We start from the raw sequence: 1,882 nt of genomic DNA on the forward strand, positions 1-1,882 counted from the left end.
TTATTCTCCAAACAAATTTTTTGATGCTATTCTCTAAACAAAATTGAATTCCCACCTAAATAGCCCGTGAAATAAAGGTTTGCATTACAAACCAGTACAAGTTGAGGTGAAACTCTGATTCTAAATAGAAAACAACACTTAGAGAATAAGCTTATGTGTATCAGGGAAATCAAAGGTTTCATAAAAGTACAAAAAAATCACAGAGCAAATAAACAGTCTCCAAAAAATACTCAGCACTGAATAGACACTCTCAAGCTATTCTGACCAGCACCTTATTCTTTTTGCCAGCTGATAACAGGAGAACTTTCCCATCCACTATATCCGCAGCCTCAATCCTCTTACCTTCATTATCCACTCTGCTATTATTTAAGTAAAGCCCCCCTTGCTTTAACAACCTCCTTGCCGCAGACTTACTCTCAAACAAACCAGAAGAGACCGAAAGATCCACCAATGACAGATTCAAAACATCTTCATAAGGCAAAGAACAAGATGGCAAATCCTCAGCAATCCCCTCAATACTTTTCCAGTCCAACTTCGTCCCTGACCCCGGCTTCAACGCCTCAGTGGCTTGAAGAGCCTCAGCCAAACCATCCTCCCCATGAACAAACAGTGTAACTTCCTTAGCTAGCCTCTGCTGTGCGGTGTTAGGCACATAGTCAGGCTTCATCATCTCCCTTTCCAAGGCAACTATTTCCTCAATGTCTAAAAATGTAAGAATCCTCAAAAACCTAATCACATCAGTATCAGGAATACTAAAAAAATACTGGTAAAACTTATAGGGAGACAAAAACGTTGGAGACAACCAAATGGCACCATCCTCAGACTTTCCAAACTTAGTGCCATCACTCTTCAAAAGAAGAGGGAATGTCAAGCCATACGCATCTTTCCCCTGCAATATCTTCCTAATCAATTCAGTTCCAACAGTTATATTACCCCATTGATCACTACCTCCAATCTGAACACGTACACCCTCATTCTGAAACAAGTACAAGAAATCATAGCCCTGCAACAATTGATATGTGAACTCGGTGAAACTCATTCCTTCTTCTGATTCCAACCTCTTCTTTACACTCTCCTTAGAAATCATAGACCCCACCCTAGCAAACTTACCCACCCTTTTCAAAAAATCCAACAAACTAAACTCCTTCCACCAGTCATAGTTATTCATAATCACAACAGAAAAATCAGAATCCAAGTTCGGATTTTGACCGCGACCCAGAATCCGTTCAATGGTGTTGGAGATACCCACCGTGTTCTTCTCCAAGGACTCGGGGTCAAGTACGGGCCTTTCGACGGATTTTCCTGAGGGGTCGCCCACGCGGGCGGTGGCGCCCCCGATCAACGCGACCGTGCGGTGACCGCAGCGGTGGAACCAGGACAGCACGATGATGCCGAGGAGGTTGCCGAGGTGCAAAGACTCCGCGGTGGGGTCGAAGCCGCAGTAGACCTTGACCGATGAGGAGCACGCGGCCCGAAGTGCGTCGCTGGTGATGGACTCGACCAGACCGCGTTCTTCGAGGATTTCAATGACGTTGCGGAGAGGTTGCTGTTGGGCGCAGGTAGTTTTTGTGGTTTTTGTGGCCCATTGAAGAAGAAAGGGAGAAGAATGGGGTTTGAAGGTACCCAAGAAGCGTTTGGTTGAATGGTTGAAAAGAAATGATCTTGCTAAAACAGAAATGGAGGCCATTGTCACTGTGTGACTGCTGCTTACTCCGAAGTGGGAAGATGATAAAGGACAGATTGTGTCTTTCACCATTTTTATTTATTAATTATTAAATTGATTAACATTTACATGATTTTATAATTATTCAAAATTAAAATTATTAATTATTTTTAATTAATTAATTAATTTATTTTGAATGTTGTTAGATAGAAAATTAAT

General features: G+C 42.2%; 1 protein-coding gene across 1 annotated transcript; it reads right to left on the bottom strand.

The window, feature by feature from the left end:
* On the bottom strand, positions 1 to 1,731 carry LOC137825903 (tyrosine--tRNA ligase, chloroplastic/mitochondrial). Its single transcript, XM_068631706.1, has one exon. It carries the CDS (start codon positions 1,685 to 1,687, stop codon positions 251 to 253), a length of 1,437 nt encoding a protein of 478 aa, XP_068487807.1. The 5' UTR covers positions 1,688 to 1,731; the 3' UTR covers positions 1 to 250.
* Between the last annotated feature and the right edge of the window lie 151 nt (positions 1,732 to 1,882).

The sequence above is a fragment of the Phaseolus vulgaris genome, chromosome 8 (genome assembly GCF_000499845.2).
Source record: "Phaseolus vulgaris cultivar G19833 chromosome 8, P. vulgaris v2.0, whole genome shotgun sequence".
NCBI lineage: Eukaryota > Viridiplantae > Streptophyta > Magnoliopsida > Fabales > Fabaceae > Phaseolus > Phaseolus vulgaris.